The sequence below is a fragment of the Mya arenaria genome, chromosome 7 (assembly GCF_026914265.1).
Source record: "Mya arenaria isolate MELC-2E11 chromosome 7, ASM2691426v1".
NCBI classification, from domain to species: Eukaryota; Metazoa; Mollusca; class Bivalvia; order Myida; family Myidae; genus Mya; species Mya arenaria.
The window spans coordinates 50,618,874-50,638,690 of NC_069128.1; the positions used below are offsets into that span (position 1 = coordinate 50,618,874).

At 34.1% G+C, this 19,817-nt stretch overlaps 1 protein-coding gene and 1 long non-coding RNA gene across 3 annotated transcripts; one reads left to right on the forward strand and one right to left on the reverse strand.

Annotated features, from left to right (window-relative positions):
- Window positions 1-794: 794 nt before the first annotated feature.
- On the forward strand, window positions 795-10,044 carry LOC128241562 (cadherin EGF LAG seven-pass G-type receptor 1-like). The gene is made up of 5 exons (XM_052958568.1): window positions 795-935; window positions 7,558-7,852; window positions 8,164-8,288; window positions 8,690-8,755; window positions 9,027-10,044. The coding sequence occupies exons 1-5, from the start codon at window positions 875-877 to the stop codon at window positions 9,272-9,274; spliced, it is 795 nt and encodes a 264-aa protein (XP_052814528.1). The 5' UTR covers window positions 795-874; the 3' UTR covers window positions 9,275-10,044.
- A 251-nt stretch (window positions 10,045-10,295) lies between these two features.
- LOC128241563 (uncharacterized) lies at window positions 10,296-19,578 on the reverse strand. Of its 2 annotated transcripts, none has more exons than XR_008262398.1 (6): window positions 19,274-19,578; window positions 18,738-18,859; window positions 18,234-18,346; window positions 16,068-17,751; window positions 15,520-15,606; window positions 10,296-14,303 (listed from the first exon to the last, which is right to left on the reverse strand). It is a non-coding gene; the product is annotated as an uncharacterized LOC128241563 (long non-coding RNA). The 2 variants fall into 2 exon arrangements; XR_008262399.1 differs by having other exon boundaries at window positions 16,068-17,819.
- Between the last annotated feature and the right edge of the window lie 239 nt (window positions 19,579-19,817).

Sequence of the window (19,817 nt, forward strand, 5' to 3'; positions counted from 1 at the left end):
TACGCTTACATTTAGTTATTGATAACCAAACATACTTGATGTTTAAGCACTGAACATAGTTTTGTTGACATTGTGAAATTTGTTCAGACGTCATTGCCGACGCATTATGTTAGGTTAGCGTTGTTTGCTACGGTGCTCCACCTATTGCTTGTTAGAAAAAATAAGTTTTTACTCAATCCAAGTTTTATTTTCGTCATGATCGGATAAGACTAGTTTAAATCATAAGCAACATACAGATGGAAGATGGAATATAAACAGTATTCAGCTATCGCCTTTTTTATATTTTGCATCAATAGATGACATACCTTAAAGATTCTGATTTTTAAACATAGCATATTGTACATTGTTAGCTTAAATAGCACAATGTGAAACATAATTTTTCTATTTTAACAATTTTGTTATACAAACATTCGTGTTGCAGTAATCCTTACAAAACTGAACAGTATTATTCACCAGTGCGATTAAATTATCATTTAAACCCAACGTTTTACCTTAGGTTTCACATGTGATTGCCATAAAATGTATCCGTTCACTAGAGTAGTCGTAAACTATACGAGTTCACAAAGTCAAATGAGCCCGGTCCCGATACGAAAATCAAAAAGGTCATGTGATATCCACGTGAAGCCTACGTCATAGTTAGGGGATATTTGATACCCCTGGCAAGTTTATTCATCACCTTACGCAAAAGTTAAGGTTTTTGTTGATCCAACCGTGTTATCAGATTATCGTTAACTCCGTCTGTTTGTATTGACAGCTGGATCACCATAGACCCTTTGAAATCCCATTCTATAAAAGGCAGCTCTCAGCCCTTGTCCTATGCAGTGAGTTTTAGTTTGGATTTGATTGCAAATAGGAACGTACTTACAACATCAAGATGGATTTGAGGATGTTTGCCGCTTGTTTGATAATGACTGTCTTTTTAATCAAGCATTCTGGTAAGTGTCCAATGTATGTCTGTTAGTAGAAATTTGTTTTTGCTTCAAAGCTTAATGATGTATTTTAGGGTTAACCTATTCTAAAATTAGCAGAATATATATCAAATTTATGGCGGATTCTGTTCTGACATTCATCTTAAAATATATATGCTTTGAATAAAATTTGAACATTTGGTATTCGATATGACAATTCCTTGAATTTCTGGTCAATTTTATTTTTCTCTTCCCATGAATTCAATTTTATAAGAGACTGTTATTCATTCGGGTATGTGCGACAATCTTGAACGCCTTAAAGTTCAGGGGTGAGTTTCAATAAAGATTTTTAGCTAAAATTGAAATTATCTTAGTGTCATAGAATCATTATTTTGTTACATATTTGAGTGAATTGAACTCGAGTCAGCAATGAAAATGAACACCAAGTTGAGTAAATAAAAATAATTGATGTACATGTATTGGTAATCTTTATACAGGTTTAAGATAATTGAAGTTAAGATTAAAATCCTTTATTGAAACAGGTCCCAGGGGAATAGATACAATATTTTATGCCTTAGGTCTCGGGGACTGATGCGGTGTTGTATGCCTTAGGTCTCGAGGGAATGTAGGCGATCTTGATTGCCTTAGGTCTCGAAGAAATGTAGGCGATCTTGAATGCCTTAGGTCTCGGAGAAATGTATGCGATCTTGAATGCCTTAGGTTTCGGAGAAATGTATGCGATCTTGAATGCCTTAGGGGTCAGGGGGAATGTATACGATCTTAAATGCCTTAGGTCTCGGGGAAATGTATGCAATAGTGTATGCCTTAGGTCTCGGGATAATGTATGCGATAGTTTATGCCTTAGGTCTCGGGGAAATGTATGCTATCTTGAATGCCCTAGGGTCGGGGGAATGTATACTATCTTGAATGCCTTAGGTCTCGGGAAAATGTATGCGATAGTGTATGCCTTAGGTCTCGGGGAAAGGTAGGTATGCCTTAGGTCTCGGCGAAATGTATCCGATTTTTAATGCATTAGGGGTCGGGAAAATGTATACGATCCTTTATGCCTTAGGGCTCGGGGAAATGTATGCGACAGTGTTTGCCTTAGGTCGCGGGGAAATGTATGCTATAGTGTATGCTTTAGGTCTCGGGGAAATGTATACGAACTTGAATGCCTTAGGTCTCGGGGAAATGTATGCAATAGTGTATGCCTTAGGTCTCGGAGAAATGTATGCTATAGTGTATGCTTTAGGTCTCGGGGAAATGTATACTATCTTGAATGCCTTAGGTCTCGGTGAAATGTATGCAATAGTGTATGCCTTAGGTCTCGGGGTAATGTATGCGATTGTGTATGCCTTAGGTCTCGGGATAATGTATGCGATTGTGTATGCCTTAGGTCTCGCGGAAATGTATGCTATTTTGAATGCCCTAGGGTAGGGGGAATGAATATTATCTTGAATGCCTTAGGTCTCGGGAAAATTTATGCGATAGTGTATGCCTTAGGTCTCGGGGAAATGTATGCGATAGTGTATGCCTTAGGTCTCGGCGAAATGTATGCGATCTTTAATGCCTTAGGGGTCTGGGAAATGTATGCGATCCTTTATGCCTTAGGTCTCGAGAAATGTATGCGAACTTGAATGCCTTAGGTCTCGGGGAAATGTATACGATCTTGAATGCCTTAGGGCTCGGGGAAATGTATGCGAACTTGAATGCCTTAGGGCTCGGGGAAATGTATACGATCTTGAATGCCCTAGGGGTCGGGGGAATGTATGCGTTCTTGAATGCTTTACGGGTCGGGGAAACGTTTTTGTTTTTAACGCCATTGGTCTGAGGGGAATGTAAACGATCTTAAATGCCATTGCAATTTCCATGAAGAGCAACAACCTTTTTCTAAACAATTAAAGAAGGAAAGCAACAGAATGGCTGTATTGTTTCGGGCAGAAAATCATCAAAATCATTTGATGTTTATACAATGCAGACACAAATTTTCAACTGTTCCCGCTGAAAGTTGAACTCAAATCGTTTCATGACTGAAATGAATTATTCGTTGAAATACAGGAACTGCTCATTGTTTGCCTTGTCTTTATGAATGAACTTATTTTATATCATTAGGATACCGAATAAACTATTTTGCATTGACATAGGGTCTTTGTTGTTCTTAAAGCTGCATTCTCACTTAATGTTTTGTCTTGGAATAAGAATTTGTTTGCGTAATTATCTGACTGCTGACAAAATATTAGATCGCAGATATTTATATTTCTGTTCAAAAATAAAAAAATAAAAATTATGACTAACTAACGGTTTAAGAAAAAATCATTAAACATCAATTTTTGAACTTAAATATAAAAATCTGCTATCTATTTTTTGTCAGCAGTTTTATATAACTGGTTTCTATGGATTTTCGCAAAAATTGGCTCGTTCCAAGACAAAAAAATAAAAAAAGTTGTCAAAACTTTCTATCTGTGAGAGTGCAGCTTTAATTCTTTAAAACTCGTAGCAAATAATTTATTTAGGGAATACTTTTTTTTTTTAATTTTGTGATTAACTTTATATGATATGAAGCTGCGGAGCAGATTCTTATGTATAAATTTCGTCAAATAAGGGCATGTTTGCGATTAATATAATTAAGGATGTTTTATCTAAAATGATGATGGCTAGTGTACAAGACTTTTGTCAATACATTGTTAAAATATGTTTTCTGCCGATCTGTCAGTCAATTAATTTACATTTATATATTATGCGAAATTCAATTGGTATGCAACTTCCAATTTGTATTGTAGTTTTATCAACCTAGCTGTTCTTTTACGAACATGACATTAATTCAATGAATAAAATCATACATCGAAACGTTTATTGTTAAACTTTATCTTTCGAAGGAAGTATATATTGAGAACATAAGGATATCAAAATGGACAGTGCTGCTTCTTTTTTGAAGATCCTTGTCTTTATTCTTTGTATTTTACTTTTCCATTTTTTTTTCTTAATCTAGCTTAAAACTCAAGTGAACGGTTTGCTATTCCATGAATTCCTTAATCGGAATATTCTCCAACGGAGCATCACTATATTAGTTTATTAGGCCGTAGCATGTTACACTGTAGTGAGACTTTTAAAGCTAGCTCAATGATAACCCGGGAGGTAAAGGTAATTGAAATACTGTGATAATCAGATTGAACAATTAAAACTAAACCTCTTTTGTTTACCACCAAAGAGACGAGTGCAATGTCAAGAGCGCTTATTAACATGAATCATTTTTGTTTTACATGTACAAACGGTTTAAATTTTGAAGAAAAATACAATAAAAGGGTGAGCACCATTCGAGTACTTTTCGTTTAAGAAAAAAGGAAATTCAAAAATACCTTGACTTTTTTGTGCAGAAATAAGTTTAGATAGGTTTATCTTAGAAAACATGTCAAATAATGATTATCTTTTTTCACAACAAAATGCACAGTATGCAACCTCCCCGACACAGGCGTCAATCAATTTAATGCATTGCTGACCTTACAAATATAACAATCCACACGAACATAGCATGAACTATGCCTCTGAAGACATATATATTCTCTAAGTGATGCTCACTGAACTAATTATACAAGCCAATGTATTAAGTAAGTGTTTTATTAGCAGAGACATGTAAAATAATAGATTGATTCTTTATTATGTACCAAAAGTATGTTTTTACCTTTCAAATTGGCACTAAATGAACATTACTGAAATAGCAAAATAAATATGTTTACATTTGAATATTGATTGGAGAATGATAATTTCCGACTCTATTATAAATTCGTTTGTAACACAAAATATAAACTTAATAAAAACGCTCTTAGCCTCTGAAACTCCTAAATCACCGAACATTTGAATCGAAAAATTATTTCAATCGGCTAACAAAAGTCATTACATGTTTGTTATGGAACTTATGTACTTGATGTTTATATTAAATGTGATGATCTACTTAAAAGTTATTTGCAATACTCTTAATATATCGGTTTCTGATCAATTTTTTGTATGGTGTTTCCGATATCATCGCCGATGCATACTGAACACGGCAGCATAACGATGCGATACTTATTGAGGCATATCTAAGAACATATGTTTCTACCAAATCTAAATTGTTTACGTCGTGATCAATTAAAACTAAATATAAATTTAAACAACATACAGAATAGCCGATTATCTGAGAGATATTAAAACTTATTTAGCCATTTCTCAATATTTTAGTCAGTATTAATAGAAGATATGCGTATTACTAGGTAAATGACATTTTTGGATTTTTAAGCACTGAATCTGTTCATAACAGAAACTACTTTGTTCGTTAGAAATCACATGTGAAACATGATGTTTCGGATTCATAATCTTACGTTTAAAAAGGCATAACGGACATGAGAATAAAACAAAAATCCTAATATATGTTGAAAATAAATAATGGTTTGTTAAATAGTATAAATAATGTAAAATACTTAAAAAACAACAAGAATATATACAATTTAAGTTAATTATATTGTATGTAAATATGGTAACAGATACAAGATTTCCGCCTATATCATTTATTGGTGTTTTGCGACGACGTTTTTCAAATATTTCTAGTCCAATGCCATTTATATGTTAATCGATGAACATAATAATTGTAAACTCCAGCTGGCATAGGCATCTAACATTGGGTATGAAAATGTTTCCTTTTATTTGTTTGCAGTTAATTGAGATAAACTATAAATAACCAAAAAAATCTACAATGCATGATAGTTCTTCAATTTAGATACAAGCAAATAACAATTAAATCAAGTTCTTTGGGGAAATAAAAATACAAAATGTTGATTACAAACAACTCTTAAAACTGTCTATCATTTTGTATTGAAAGAACAAACACTTGCCATATCTATATTGTTTAAAAGTAAGTTAGGACGATGATTCATAAGGTTACGATGTATTTGCGTCATTAGTTGTCAATTAACAGTTGAATGATTTAGTATTTGTTTAGTTTAACTTAATTCGCCAAATTAAAAAAGAGAATACTACAATTTGCTTTGTATACTCTCATAAACCGGGTAAATATGAATGTTCGATGCTACAAATGAAATTGTACACAAAACAGAAGATGTCAAATACACCATTACAACTGTATATTATTAAAGGTAATGAGGAAAGGATAACACATCACCAATTTGGTAGAATATGTACACAGAACAATCATCGGGACAAAGCTTATTTATCATATAATCTCGCTCGAAAGATGATGTCAAGTATCTTCAGTTTTGCATAATTATGCAAACGATTCTCATATAAAAAATATTGTACCGAAATCTTAATTGCCTGTTATCATATACTCTTCCTGCAAAGGATTTTGAAGTTTATCTCATAACATAATAAAATAGCATTCATGCATTTGTAATACTACAGTTGAAACTAAATAAACATTGACAGTTACCAACAATCTAATCTGATATACATTACTAAACTGATTCAGTTGTCATTTTAAATTACATTATTTTTACATAAGACTCATTTCAGTGAAAAGTATCCATTCTTTTTATCAGCGATTCTATTGATTAGACTCATCCTACAACGCCTTTCACAATCGGTTAAAATGTAAAGACATTATCCATTCCATACAGTCACCAATTTAAAAGAAGATTTGTAGACAAAGATGATAATAAACACGAATAGATTATGCTTCAAGTCTCGTCAAAACACAACGTTGAAGTAATATACTCTGAAATAATCGTACAAGAAAAAGTACATATGAGTAAAAGAATCAAGTTTCTTATTTTCATCCAAAAATAATGTCCCATTATATTAGAACATATTTAGTTTGCCTTATGAACAATGATATATCAAAAATTAGTTACTGAAAATACAAAATAAGATATGTCTTCATTTATAGATTGTTGGAATATTATCAGAGTTCATACATAACAAAATAAAGCACGATATATTTTCAAGTTGATATAATGTTGTAAATTTAAAATCATAAATCTAAATCTCGGAAGCTCCTTGACATCAGAATCAATGTCTGAATCAACGACGACGACGCCCCCAACACACACGCACACGCACACGCACACACGCACGCACGCATAAATGCACATGCACTCACACACACACGCACACGCACATGCACACACACACACACGCACGCACGCACGCACGCACACACGCACGCACGCACGCACACAAACACACACACACACACACGCCCGCGCATACACACACACACACACACACACACACACATATATATAATTGTTGTTTCGATTTAAGATGCTGTTTGAAATAGGAACAAACCATTTTGAAAGCACGTTTCCTAAAAAAACAATGTAAACGTTACTTATAATGTTTCTAATTTTTGAGCTTATGAATTCTTGTCTAATTTCTTATGTGTTTACTCTTTATTACATTGTGATTTCTATTCAATTTCGTGCATTTGCACAAGTCAAGGTCTCGACGCAGTATTTTAGTATCAAATCACAACTAGATAAATGCATAGTATTATACATGTATACAACACGATGTTTTGATTATGTGTTTGTCTCTGTATTTTCTTATCCCTTGGACTGCAAATACGAACATAACCAGTCAATGTAAAATCCATGTGATTAAGCAAAAGCAATTTTCTTTACAATAAAAGAAACCTGATACCATTGTCTATGTTCAACAGACGCCGCTATCACTCAATGGCAAGGTACACAGGCTGATGGCTCTGCTCTTCCTACTTTTCCTGGTGGAGCTAACGCACTTGCTCCCACGGCGATTTCCTTGAGTGAGACTGCAACAGGGGAACTGTTCACCATTACTGCAACAGATGGTAGTGAAACGCTTTCATACACATTTGCGGACGGCGGCAACCCTAGCAGCATTGCCGATAACACCATCCCTAGCACAGGAATTGTCACACTCGCTACTGGAAAATCACTGGACTTCGAAACAGGGCCAACACTCGTTTTTAAAATTATGTAATATTTTTTCTCACTATTTCTATCACATAAAGTATTAATTGTAGAAAACAAATTCACATATATAGGCATATTACACCGCGAGAACTCTATAGACTGTTAAGAATGCTCGTACATTGTTCGCCATTTAATTTATGATATACTTTCCTTTAAAATCAACATGTTGCGCTTTTATATAAGTTTCAAAAAATATAATTACTTGTAAAACGTGCCCTTGGTAAACATCTGAACGTGCTAATTAACATTTAAATGCGTTTTTATTATGATGAAAATAAACCAAAATTGCTTTAACGCGAGTTCCTTCTTTTTAGCGGCACATCAACTGCAGCTTCAGCTAATACGGGAACAGCGACGCTGACGTTGAGCGTCACTGACGCCACTGTGTGGACTCAGTCAGAGTATGTCGCATGTTTATCTGCAACTTCGATGGCTGCAGGTATGAAAACATGTTATGTAATTACTGAAATATTTGGGAATACCAAATAATTTAAACTTATCCTATTATCATTAAGATTGTAGAAGCATTGGTCTACATTTAAATACATTTTGAACTCCTTTACTGTTAATTATGAATTTATCGATAAAAACAAAAATGGATAAGGTCAATTCCTTATGTAGTATTAGCATATAAACTATTTACGGAATGAATTATAATAAAATCTTACCTTTTGCCACATGTTTATTGTGAACAAAACAAAATTAAGTCCTTTTCTGCAAATGGATTCCGTTTCCAAATTTGGAATAGACATATTTATTCAATTACTTTTGTCCGTCTTTTGATAACAAACACCTCTTTTACATCACCACATGTCTTTTATCCTTATCTTTTCATTATAGGGGAAAGTATCGGTACCTATGCTTCTACTGATGCCACAAGTGCCCAAACTGTGGCATACACAATCTGTAAGTAAAGTATTTACAGTATGCATAGAGTATGAACATTTCATTCATAACGATATTGAATGAGACGAAATATTTCAGATTGTATAACCCATTTCAAGAAAAAACAAATAGTGACGTATTTTCTTCGTTACGTTGAAACTAATTAGTAATAAGGTATTAGTTCAATTAAACAATGCTTTTCTTGTATTTTAAAACCAGCGAAAATACATAAAAAAGATGTCTCCATTTATAATAAGAGCAATCACTTTAGCTTATAGTTTTCCATTTTTAGCGGGTGGTACTGACCAGAACAGTTTTGCTATTAGTTCCACTACTGGGGCGTTGACCGTGGCAGCTTCAAAAACGCTGGAAACAACCACAAAATATCTTTACACCGTTGAGTTGACGGCAACTGTAGCTAGCGTTACACCTGGAACCACAAACGTCTATGTAGCATTGGAATGTTCCAGCGGGGCTGGCCAGATAACTGGTCTACTTGGCGCTCTCCTGATGTCCGTGCTCACAACGCTTTTCCGCTAATCGACATATGATCTTAGTTAAGAAAGACTGGAAAATGAGAATAGTTCTTTTTCAAATAGTGTGTCTCTATTTCTTTTTATTAAATTAAGTAACGATTTCATTAAATTTTATCCTAATAGCATCCAGAATATTTACAGACTTTACTATCCTTGGTATTGTAATATATAAGAAACTGAGATAATAAATTAAAACCAAAACAAGATGCAACATTCCTGATAACAATTTATATTTAACAAGTGGTGTTTTATGTTTTGTTTGATGTGTTATTCTTTATTACCGCATTGTGTGATACAAGGCTTTTTTCGCTATGGACACCGATGTCGGTTTGCCTTTTCTTCATGTATGAAACCCTTGTCTGGGATAAATATGGAACTTACTTGACGAACAGAACATTTGTTAAGACTGAAAAAGAGTCCTTACCTTATGAATTTAGTTATTTTGTGTTTTGTTAGATACATTTACAAATGGTTTAATTACAGTTATTCAATGTTTATATTATTTGTAACAGTTATATCTGTCTCAGACAAAAGTAAAGAAATCTTTGTCTTAGCAAGTAGATAGGCTTATATACGATGATCGGTCCTTTATGAAATTCCTTCGGGTTTTGAAAACGGATTTGACATCAATCCTCTTTCTAAAGGTTTATAACTAAACAAACAGACAGAGCATTATTTTATGACACGTGTGTTGATGAACTATCAATATAATGTTTACCTAAAGAAAAATGTTGACGCTAATCTAGTATCTAGTTAATTAATTGAAAGTATATATATTTGTTTATTTATTGGAAACATATTTTAATGTTATGGTCTTGATTGCGTAATAAAAATTTAGATTGAGAACAATTTGTATTATATTGAATATCAAAGGAAAGCATGCCATTAGCATTATCGGTTTGTTTAACGTGTTGTTTATATAAATAAGAAAGTTGTTTATTAGTTTGACATGTTTAATACAATCAACACATAATTCCAACACATTTATAAAAAGTTGCATCCGACTAGATGGGCCTATTCTGAGATATTTATTATATTATTATTACTAGCTAAACATTGAAGATTGATAAAGAACATCAAGATAATATCAATGGCTTTATGGCACACTTACGTTTGTAAACAATAACCTAAGGCTTAGAACGCTAAAGGGGTACTCCTTACTCTAAGTTTGGATGTTCATTAGAGGTGGGATTGCTCCTTTAAGACTGCCTAATATTGTAACCAAAACCACAAAGGTACAGACATCGCCTGCTTGTACATGTGCCGCAATCATAAAACGAACCATGAATTATTTCACGTATTAGCGATAGACAACATCATAACAGGTTTTGGTCCATTGTAAATATAAAATACCACTGACGCAATCATAGACATTATTTGCGAGTAAAATAAACATAGTCATCCTGAGCATGAATAATCAGACTGGCAAGAGTTAAGGATCGTCGTAAAATGACGCCGACAAGCGAGATCGCAATTTTACAATGCTACAGTCGGATTCATGTAATGACTAAAACGAAACTGAGCTAGAGAAACAAAAGTACACACACTACATGAACACACTCAGAGACACCACCAACAGATCACACAAGCATCAAAATAGCTTTATCGATAAAAGATTGGATAACCGCCATGGAACGGTCAGTGAAAGTCGAGTTCACTGGAACACGAAACTACTGGGGGCTTGTACTAGTTTATATGTCCATTACTTTACTATTGTTTCAGCATTTACAATAAAGCGAGCTTCAACTTAAAGACGAGTAACTCAAAGCCATCGGAAGTAACGTTGTACACACTAGGAGGAACACGAGCTTCCCAGGAACGCGTCAAATGCCATCGCAAGGCCGCCTTGGACACTATGCCATTACTATTTGGGCCTGCATTGACAGATAGCCTTTCGTCTTTAACAGATTTATAAGACGATATTCACCCACTTTAAAATTAGAAGATGGCATGTGCTAGTCATGAGCAACCTGCATACCAAGTGTAAGATGCCTGAGCTGCAGCATTCTCCAATAATATATTGTAAACAAATTTCCATCAAAAGGTCTACACGACCTCAGGATTTGACCCATTGACTTCAACGTCCTAAAAGGTCATCTGCTTTTCATAACCAAATATCATACCATGCTCAAGATCACCACGACCTGCACTTTTGACCGATTGACCTCAAAGTCATAAGGATTCATATGATAATCAGCAACTATCATAACAAGTTTTAAATCCTTGGGCCCGAGCATTCTTTAAGTCTTGATCCGAAGAGGATTTTCAGCTCATGAACACAACGATCTTAACCTTTGCCAAACTTACTGAAAAACAGTTAGGGTGATGATCATGACATACCTGCCTACTTAGTTTGACGTCACAGGGCCTAGGCGTCCTTTTCTAAACGTAACCGACGGGGGAGGGCTGACGCACAACGACATTTGTACCTTTGACTCAATGACCTCATAATCGATCAGGTTCATCTGCTCGTCATGACCAACCCGCCTATATAACGGGGCCTAAGTGTTCTTCTTTGTTGGTCGTAAACCTCGGAGACTGACGAACGGACGGTCCGAGTACTATATGACTTCCGTCGTTGGAATTAAACAAGATAAAACACATAAATGCTGCACATCATCCTCCAACGTTTACAACAGAACAGTGAGCAGATAAAAATGTGTTGAAGATAACTCTATATCATAAGGAAAACCAACCGCGGACTCAAACTCTCACATCAGTAGGAGAATAAGAGCGCCACTTTGGGAACTCTCACTATTAACAATTATGCTCTAGACAAATATTTCAAGCACAATTGTCGTCTGATTTACAATCTGAGAGGTTAGTCTAATACAATTCATTTTGTAAAATTCATTTGGCTCTCCAAGCATAATAATGACCACCCTGTTTACCAAACACATTGAAGAAGCCTTAGACTTCGGAGTCTGTTTTTGTTTGATTAAATGTAAACTGTCAATAGTTATAAACTTACGTCTTCGAAAAGTAAGTACAAATATAAAACTGAAATACTTCGGAATAATAATTATTTGTTAAAATAATGACAAAGGAAAAAACTGTCGCACTGAGACGATATTTGATATATAGGAGCCCAGTTGATATGCTAAATTATGATCAAGCCGATTGTGAAACAATAAGTCATGAGTTAGTTATGGATTCGATAATACAATGGCAGGTTTAAGTTTAACAAAATAAGTCATGAGTTAGTTATGGATTCGATAATACAATGGCAGGTTTAAGTTTAACAAAATAACCTTAAAGAGAAGCAAACTTGTTAAAGAGTTGAGTAGAAAAGTACAAATTATTGGCACATCAACCATAGATGTATGCTATTAAATGGAGAATATGACTAGGGTACCTGGTTTAGACAATTTTAGGATTATATAATGATATGTTTCTAAAACACAACCACAGCATCACAGAACAACGAAGAGCTGTAATCGTCAACACTTATTGACCTTGATGATATGAATAACAACACTGTGGGCAATTCATTACAACACATTAGAAAAATATTACATATATCATGTGCGCATTATGCATGCAAAAATAGGCAGAGATATGAAAACACAACAGTATACATGAGGTCGTACACTATTATAAAAACATTTATAATCCTAGATCTGTATCAGCGACCTTGCGTTGGCAACCAAATGATACAAACCAAAAGTAAGATGAAAGGGAAATAGAGTTTCATACCTTGCCTAACAATATAGAGTATTTTTTTATGTAGAATTTCCAGCCAACAACCCTTGTGCGACCAACAAGTGGCTTTTTAAAACAATATGCATTACATCTGCAATCAATCACTATTTAACTGTAACCTTTCGCGTACTAACTAAACTTTAATTTGAAATCATTGTTCAAATAGAACAAAAGAAGAAGGCAAAGGATCACCCTTTAAGACAACGATTATATGCCTGGTTGCATTATTGTGCATTTTTATTCCCTATTTTATAATAAAAAAATTCTCATTAGATACGTTTGACCAAGTGTCTGTCATGATGAATCTGTCTTTACTAGCGGATATGTTCATTTCGTTTGAATGAATATAAACATTGAAATATATATATATATATATGAGTTTCAGAAGCATATTTTGTTTGATGCTTTGATGAAATAGTTCGGATGCTGCCAGTGATTTCAACTACATGTACCTGTAAGGGGATGCAATGTCTGACTTCTCAACATATAACAATGCTGACAGACCCACTGTACATGTAGTTATGTCTAAAACTGAAATTGGCAAAAACGGTCACACTAAATTAATTGTTAGTTTTGCTTGCCCCATTATATACATTGCAGACTGTTTTACAAGAACAACCCAATAGACAAAAATAAAAAAAAGTTCAAATATCGAACTATGTTTGTGTGTATGCATGATTTACAACAATGTAAGATAATAAAAAAGCCAATGATGAAATCAATTGATTGTGTATTAAGCTTCCGTCTGAATACAGAAATGGTCAGATGGATAACATCCATGATATAGAAAATACATCAACAATTTTAGTATGTTAAAATAAGAACTGTCTTGTCACATATAAGCTTATATATTATAGTTGCAAACAACCTGCTGATCATTATATTAACAGAGGTCTAAGGGAGACAACTGGGATGTCAGTTTTACATTAACAAGGCTTGTTTCAATTCTCTATCGAAAAACAAATATGTATGTTAATAAAAACAAAGCAGTTAAGAAAACTGTAACATTTCAAAAACGTATGTTTAAACATGTTTTTTGACTTATTGCATAAACAGCTCAAAGCGTTACACTCATGCAATATTGTGTACAGAAATCTGTATTTTTTAAAAGTTCAAAATTACAGAAGACCTCTTGGATGTTATGCACAGATCAAAATGCATCAACTGGTGATTCTGGTAATTGCAGAACAACCAACAACCACAATCTGCCTGTCTTTTGTAATCTGATGATGGAGTTTAGCTTGTATTCATATATCGGAAAGACGCTATAACCTCTTCGGCATCAAAAGCCACATGTGTGTGAAATGTCCGGGCTCTTAACTAGCAGATGCCTAAAATATAAAAATATAAATTTTAGATATAAAAAACACTTTTATCGTTAAACAACATAGAATGAAAAATATTCTTTATTTCATTGAATAATGTTCTACATTAATTTAAAGATTTGAATTGCTGCCGGTTACGATAATTATTGACAGTTTTAACCGACACAAAGAATTTCATTTAACCCTGAAGAGTTTCTACCGTGGTAAATTTGTTTAACTGAGAGGTTATTGAGACCTTTATCCGTACAAATGTGCATATTCTCTGTAATGCCGGACAATAATACATAAGAAGTGTGTACAACTTATATACATCATAACAAGCTATAAAGCTTTATCTATGTAACCTTTATGCCAATGATGACCAAAGTAAATAAAGAAAGCCATGACAAATTAACAGGTGTCGTTTCTGCTTGTGAGCTGGAAAAAGGTGTGCTTTATTATATCCGCGGTGATATGCATCACATGAACTACTTGTCTTGTCCGTGGAACTTTCAAGCCCGTTTGTTATCTTTTGGGTTTCTTATGTTTGTATTGCTAACTCAAAATCAGTTTCTTATAATGTTGTACATTGATGTGACGATGACTGTGTTTAACTTCAAAAGCCCTGGAAGCAGCTGGTTCAAAGTACGCTGTGGCCAAAATGAAGTACCTGTCCATCAGACTGCCCTCCTTATTAAAGCCGGAAAACCAAGAACCACTTCCTGTCAGGAAATGCCTCATAGAAACTTCCAGGTCAGGGATCTCGTGGGAAATAACTTTATTGTACACTTATTATTTGTGTGAGAATGTCGATAACTATATACCGTTAGATCACTAAGATAGTCGCATGTCTAATTCTATACTTTTCCATCTTGTAAGACACTCTATTAAGGGCAATATATTACATCCTTCACACTAAACTGCAATCAATTCCCTAAAAAGTTTATTTGTGTAAAGGATGAACCAATAGTTATATTAAAGAAAACCCATATCACATAGGCTGTCATTACAAAAGTATTAATACTGGAGCTAATGGACATTGTCCGCCTACCGATAATTTGAGATTTTAAGATGAAATAACATGCTTATTATTGGGTGTATTGCGTGTTTAGAAACAGTAAAACAGTATAAGCAGTCAATTTTGTAAACGTTTGCTTATATTGTAAAACAGTGGTATAGACAGTCATTATTATTTTGAAATTGAAAAGGTATTATGTGTCCCAAATGTATTACAAAGCCATACCTTTTATTCTTGTCAATACCGGATAACTGTGGAACACATCCTGTCAGGAAGAGCTGATCTCTGCGTGGTACGTCAATTTGTATTTGCCTGTCAGAAAAAATAACAATCATTAGACAGCATAACCAGTCCAGCCTCAACAATAATTGAACCACATTATATAAGAAACCTGCTCAAAGGGTAAAATTCTATTTAGACAAATAGCCCCTAAGTAAGCATGAAATCAGCAGGTGCAATACTGAATGAAATATATTTGCAGTTTTAATGACACGTACTATTTGGTTTAAGGCTGTACAGTACAGGCGTAACTGTTAGTACTCAGCCAGACCAGTCTGGTTACATGGTAACATTTCACTAAATTAAACCAGATACAATACCTGATTTTCTCAAGCTATAGCTCACTAGTTTAACAGCAACCCAAGGGAAACAACTGCCATTTGACCAAAGCAGATACCAGGCTTGTGGCATTCCGATATACTTTTTTCGGCATACCACTCCGTCTCTGTCACTTGAAAAAACTGCAAAAATATTTCATGAATTTAGTTATTTACCATGGCCGTCAATTAGAAAGTGTTCTCCCCAAAGCAGTACAAGCAGCTCAACACTGCTTCCAACATTAGGCTGAAGTATAAACGCAACACTAATTATATTGTATATATGATTTTCGTAACTTTTTTCAAAAAGCTTTTGGAATGTTAAATTAAGCTATAATGTTAAGTATACTCAAGAGAACAATGAAATTGATCTCAAAATTCTTCCATCTGACATCCATCACCAAAGGCAATATTTTGTGTTTCTTTTACTTTATATGCAGGCAAGTGATGTACATTCTTTGTAGTAGAAAATTAATGACGTAATATCATGTTTGTAAGATAATGGAAACATTTGTTCGGACAGTGTCAACAGAAGATCACTTGTCAATGCAATTTGAGTCGGAAAAGATCTGATAAATTCAACTATTTAACAGCATTTTAAATCTTGATATAACTGCTCATTGGTTACAGACTGGATTTATTTTGCTAAACAAGTTAGATTTCAAATCTTTCAGAATATGTGCAGCTTGCAGGATTAAGATTACTTTTTGTATCAGCAAAAAGTATTGATTGTAATTTCAGTATAATTGACAAACTGCACTGTAAGTTTAAACTGCAAACTAAAACTTCATTGGTCCAGGCTTATGCCGGACAAACTAGGACCACATGCTGCAAGAAAGCGCCCCTTGTGACATTTAGATCAGGAATTCAGTGTCTTCTGCTCGTATCCATCTTAAATGGACAAGTTTTACTGAAAATGTAATCAAAAGAAACATTATTCTCAACAAATATGATAACTAAGTGAAACAGGAACGTTTAAGTATAAAATATACTGAAGTAAACAGGAAATTCCGTATAATTATGAATCTATTAAGGACAAGACACTGTATAAGTAGACATTATTGGTGGGAAGAAAGCAGTATCGGTCTAACAAGAAACTTTCAGGCAAGTAAATGACACTGTCAATGATGTCCAAATTCTTCGAACTTGTAACTGATAGTGCTTAGCCAGTTGGTAGCTTAAATGTGCAAACATGTATACACAACAATCCCGCGATGAATGTATTTTCCTACTTTAACAATTACCTCGAGCGTAAGTTAATTTTCTACGGCGGTGATGCAAAGTAACTGATTCTCAGCTTATCGTGTTCCAAAGTTGTGTGTATGTATAACGCTATGATTATCAGTCTGTCAGTCAAAAAAGCAATACCATAGAAAACATTTTAAATATAAACTTACGAACTAAGTTATGAATCAATGTCTTCGATAAGAGATGATTTTCTCCAAAAAAATGCATACAGTTGGACAGATATCAGCTTTCGTGAAGTTCCGGTTCAACAGCTTTATATAGATCGGATACATCCGTTTTATTACAGATAATAAGCTTACCATTTTTGGGCACTTGTATTTCTGGTCATTGCCGTCCGTGCAACTTAAAAAAACATCCTACCAGAAAATGCCTCGTGTGATCTAAAGTTAAGAGATTCAGTAATGGACGGTTGCACGTATCAACCTATATGGAAGAAAACATTCGCCTGCCACAATAGCAATAACAAAGAATCGTGTAAATGTAAATTAAATATGAAAATGACATGTTGTTTGAAATCTAATTATAAAAATGAAGATAAAATTCCCTGACACCAGTTTTAGAGATCCTTCGGATTGTCACAGCCAGATGTTGTGTCATCAGCATACCTACCCATCTGTCAATCATAAAAAGGAATGTTAGTTTTCGGCTTCCACATATTCCCTGTTCTATCCGTTTCTGCAACTTGAGTAAACAAAGCTTATTTGTTGGAACTCTTTAGTACAGCAGTGATGAATGCACGCTTTAAAACACTGAACTCAGCCTTTGACTGGAAATTATTATGCTACACAAGGTAGATTGCACTTTCTTTTACATCCTAGTGCCTAAAGAAATGAGTACTGCATGGAAATAGCCTAGATATCAACTACTTTGTAATGTAGACACACTTCAGTTTGTTATAAAAGATTTTAAATGCAAAAGTCTGAACTCAATCAAACTTAGAAGACACCCAGCTTTTTGGTTGAAATAATGTAAATGCGTTACTAACTCGCTAGCTGAATAGTTCAATGGCAATACAATACCCCCCCCCCCCCCCCGGAACAAATGACATTTGTAACTGCCCCCGTAACAAATGGCATTTGTAATTGCGCTCAATACCTGCTTGTCCTTGAACTGCAGAACTTTCTCGTTGCAGCAGTAGAGGGAGACAACAACGATACCGAAGGTAGTAACATTCTAATGTTGTGTCTCTAGCATCTTGCCTCATCGGTCTGTCAACAAAAGCAATACAATAAAAACAAATTGTTTCACCAACAATCATTTACTAATATCCTCGGTGCATGCAGGAGGACACGGCTATTTGTGTATTTCAACTTTTGGGTTTGTAATGTCAAATGAGATAACAATTAGATAACATATAATGAGCTAACAGTATATCAAAATGTGATGCTTATGTGTTTCTAATTAAACTGAAATTATGTATAGATTTAATACATTACTTTTAAAAGCTCTTAATTTATATGTGCATTGCAATGCTGCGTTTCATATGAATAAGAATAGCCTTCAAACATTTAGCCCGTACAATACATTATATTTTATAACTGATAGTAATATGTATAAAAAACTGCAATTTAAAAAGCTTGATGTGCAAGTGTCCATCACCATGCTGCGGTCTTTGATTTTGGTAACCGTAGGACAACTTAGGATCACATCCAAACAGAAAATGCCTTAGGTGATCACAAGGTCAGAGATTCAGCGTGAGACGAGTGCTCGCATCGTCCAATCTAAAAGAAGCCAATTGTCTTAAGAATCCTGCAATTTGGATAGGAAAGTGACATGTGATCTGAAATCCAAATTGAAAAGAAATCCTTCATCAGGCCTTGGTGGTGGACATTTAAAAGGATTATGTTTATATAGATAAAAATAATATATTTGTTGACGCTAGCCCAAAGAGCCCAAATATATGTCAATCAGTATCTGTGTATCTCAAGTCTATTAATCAAAGGGATAAAACTCCAATTTGAGTTATAAATAGCAACTGCTGTTCACATTTAAATTTTGTGACTTAAGCATACATTAAGTCCATTTTTACAAATATTGTTTGATATAAAGCAAAACGTTTTATAGTAAGGATAATTCTAAACAAATCTAAGAAAAGGTCAGGTGGAAAGGATTAACACTATATTGTCATAACTTACGTTTTCAATCACGTTCAAGGCGTTCACTCCCGATCATTTGGAGAAGGTCGGTCGACGTTTAAGTCAGTTGTCGAAACACTTTCAATAAACCAGCAAATAAATTCATCTTTCAATTAGCAAATAATAGCTTCATATAAATTCCTCACAATTTCTGAAAATGTTGGTTTCATAATTATGTACTTGATGTTTACTCCAATGCGCGTATTTTGTGCTTAAGTTTATCCAATTTAAAATAAGGTGCTCGTTTAATACCCTTTTCCCATACATGTAACATGTTTATTAATACTGCGACGCGTGTTTTTTTAAACGCGGTTTCTCTAACACGGATGGTTGGTAATGTTTACATGCTGTAACGATAAGAGCATATCAGGTATCATGCCAATCATAATAATAAAAAATGAGCTTAAATAGAAAGGTAGTTGAGTTAAATAAGTTCGTGTGATCTAACAAATTTGAAAAGCCTTGCTAAATTTTACTTAACATATAATCTTTACATTATGTTTTGTCTGGCTTCTTTTTTTTGAATTCAGCATCATTTACCAAA

Coding starts and splice junctions, on each gene's coding strand:
- LOC128241562 (XM_052958568.1), top strand. CDS start 875: ATGGATTTGAGGATGTTTGCCGCTTGTTTGATAATGACTGTCTTTTTA. Junction 7,853..8,163: donor ACACTCGTTTTTAAAATTAT/GTAATATTTTTT, acceptor CCTTCTTTTTAG/CGGCACATCAACTGCAGCTT. Junction 8,289..8,689: donor TGCAACTTCGATGGCTGCAG/GTATGAAAACAT, acceptor TTTTCATTATAG/GGGAAAGTATCGGTACCTAT.